At 45.2% G+C, this 2,500-nt stretch overlaps 1 protein-coding gene across 1 annotated transcript in view; it reads left to right on the top strand.

Annotated features, from left to right (window-relative positions):
- Window positions 1-2,500, top strand: part of LOC307270422 (purine nucleoside phosphorylase-like) — a gene marked incomplete at both ends in the record, with an annotated part of 11,082 nt that overhangs the window by 5,633 nt on the left and 2,949 nt on the right. Inside the window, 2 exons of the mRNA XM_080054304.1 lie at window positions 323-513; window positions 2,348-2,427. Of these exons, the coding sequence (XP_079910430.1) occupies window positions 323-513; window positions 2,348-2,427 (271 nt within the window). The remainder of the gene's footprint in view (window positions 1-322; window positions 514-2,347; window positions 2,428-2,500) is intronic.

The raw sequence follows: 2,500 nt of genomic DNA, 5'->3' as shown, positions 1-2,500 counted from the left end.
CCCAAACCACAGCGAGTTCTACCAGCAGCCAATGAGGAAGTGACAAACAGTGCAGTTCACCGAGTGGCCACTAGCAGGTGGTACCAAAACAGAGCAATCTCTCATTGACTCCCATGTTAAACAGGCCGTTTTCACAGCGTTATTAAACCTATTTAAGGCCCTCTCTCTCCCTGTCTGCCTCTCTCTCCCTGTCTGTCTCTCTGTCTCTCTCTCTCCCTGTCTGCCTCTCTCTCCCTGTCTGTCTCTCTGTCTCTCTCTCCCTGTCTCTCTCTCTCCCTGCCTGTCTCTCTCTCTCTCTCCCTGCCTGTCTGTCTGTCCATAGCTTTGGCACCCGCTTCCCGTGCATGTCTGATGCGTACAGTAAGGAGCTGCGGCGGCAGTGCGTGGATGTGGGCACTGCGCTGGGCTGCGGCAGCTTCATCAGAGAGGGAGTTTACTGCATGGTGAGCGGGCCCAACTTTGAGACCATCGCAGAGGCGCGCATGCTGCAGATACTGGGCTGTGACTCCGTGGGTAAGAAGAGAGAGAGATAGAGAGAGAGAGAGAGAGAGAGAGACACACACACACACACACACACACACACACACACACACACACACACACACACACACACACACACATAGGGGGTTAGTGTATTAAACTGGTGTAATGTATTATCTTATACAGTGCGTTCCAAATTATTATGCAAATTATATTTTTCACAGATTTTCCTAAATAGTTCATGGAAGTCATCAGCCGTTAGAGTGTGATGCACATGTTATTGAACAAACCTTCCAATGATGAAATGCACCGTTCCAAATCATTATGCACAACAGAGTCTTAAAACATTTAATAGGTTGTAAAGAAATAAAAATGGCCATTTGTTGAATTTGCAGAATGTGAAGGTCATATTTAGAGAAATCAAAAGCTATTTCAATCAAAAACATCTTAACAGGTCAAGTTACATGTTGACATAGGATCCTTTCTTTGATATCACCTTCACAATTCGTGCATCCATTGAACTTGTGAGTTTTTGGAGAGTTTCAGCTTGAATATCTTTGCAGGATGCCAGAATAGCCTCCCATAGCTGCTGTTTTGATGTGAACTGCCTCCCAGCCTCATAGATGTTTTGCTTGAGGATACTCCAAAGGTTCTCAATAGGGTTGAGGTCAGGGGAAGATGGGGCCACACCATGAGGTTCTCTCCTTTTATGCCCATAGCAGCCACAGAGGTATTCTTTGCAACATGAGATGGTGCATTGTCATGCATGAAGATAATTTTACTACGGAAGGCACTGTCCTTTTTGTACCACGGAAGAAAGTGGTCAGTCAGAAACTCTACATACTTTGCTGAGGTCATTTTCACACCGTCAGGGACCCTGAAGGTGCCAACCAGCTCTCTCCCTATGATTCCGGCCCACAACATGACTCCTCCTGTCTGCCGTCGCAGCCTTGTAGGGACATTGTGGCCATTCACCAACCATCCACTACTCCATCCATCTGACCATCCAGGGTTGCACGGCACTCATCAGACTGTTGGAAATTAGTCTTCATGTATTCCTGAGCCCACTGCAACTGTTTCAGCTTGTGAGCATTGTTTAGGGGTGACCGAATAATAGGTTTATGCACAACTGCAAACCTCTGGATCCTACACCTTGAGGTTCGCGGGACTCCAGAGGCACCAGCAGCTTCAAATACCTGTCTGCTGCTTTGTGATGGCATTTTAGAAGCTGCTCTCCTAATCCGATGAATTTGTCTGGCAGAAATCTTCCTCATTATGCCTTTATCTGCACCAACCCGTCTGTGCTCTGAATCAGCCACGAATCTCTTCACAGTACGATGATCACACTTCAGTTTGTGAAATACCCAATGTTTTCATACCTTGTCCAAAGTATTTGACGCTTTTAGGCAGCAGAGATCCTTTTTCTTTTCCATATTGCTTGAAGCCTGTGGCCTGCTTAATCATGTGGAACGTCCTTGTTAAGTAGTTTTCCTTTGATTGGGCTCACATGGCAAACTGATTATCACATGTATGAGATTGATTTCAATGATCCAAAGCGCCCTGAGACACAATACCATCCATGAGTTTAAATTAAAAACAAAACATTTAAAGTTTATGACACTTCAATCCAATTTGCATAATAATTTGGAACACGGTGTATATATATATATAGGGTTAGGGTATATATAACATATATAATAATATAATATATATTCTGTCATGTGACTGGACAGCTTTGTGTCTGTAGGGATGAGCACAGATATCTCTGACTGAACTAACAGGTGTCTGTCTGTCTGTCTGTCTGTCTGTCTGTCTGTCTGTCTGTCTGTCTGTCTGTCTGTCTGTCTGTCTGTCTGTCTGTCTGTAGGGATGAGCACTGTTCCTGAGGTGACCGTCGCTAAACACTGTGGAATGAGAGTCCTGGGTCTGTCTCTCATCACCAACAAGGTACCTGTCTGTCTGTCTGTCTGTCTGTCTGTCTGTCTGTCTGTCATCACCAACAAGGTACCTGTCTGTCTGT

Source organism: Ammodytes marinus, assembly GCF_949987685.1.
Source record: "Ammodytes marinus genome assembly, contig: scaffold_130, whole genome shotgun sequence".
NCBI classification, from domain to species: domain Eukaryota; kingdom Metazoa; phylum Chordata; class Actinopteri; order Uranoscopiformes; family Ammodytidae; genus Ammodytes; species Ammodytes marinus.
Note: the sequence above shows the minus strand (reverse complement) of the source record. Positions and strands in the feature narration are given on the sequence as shown.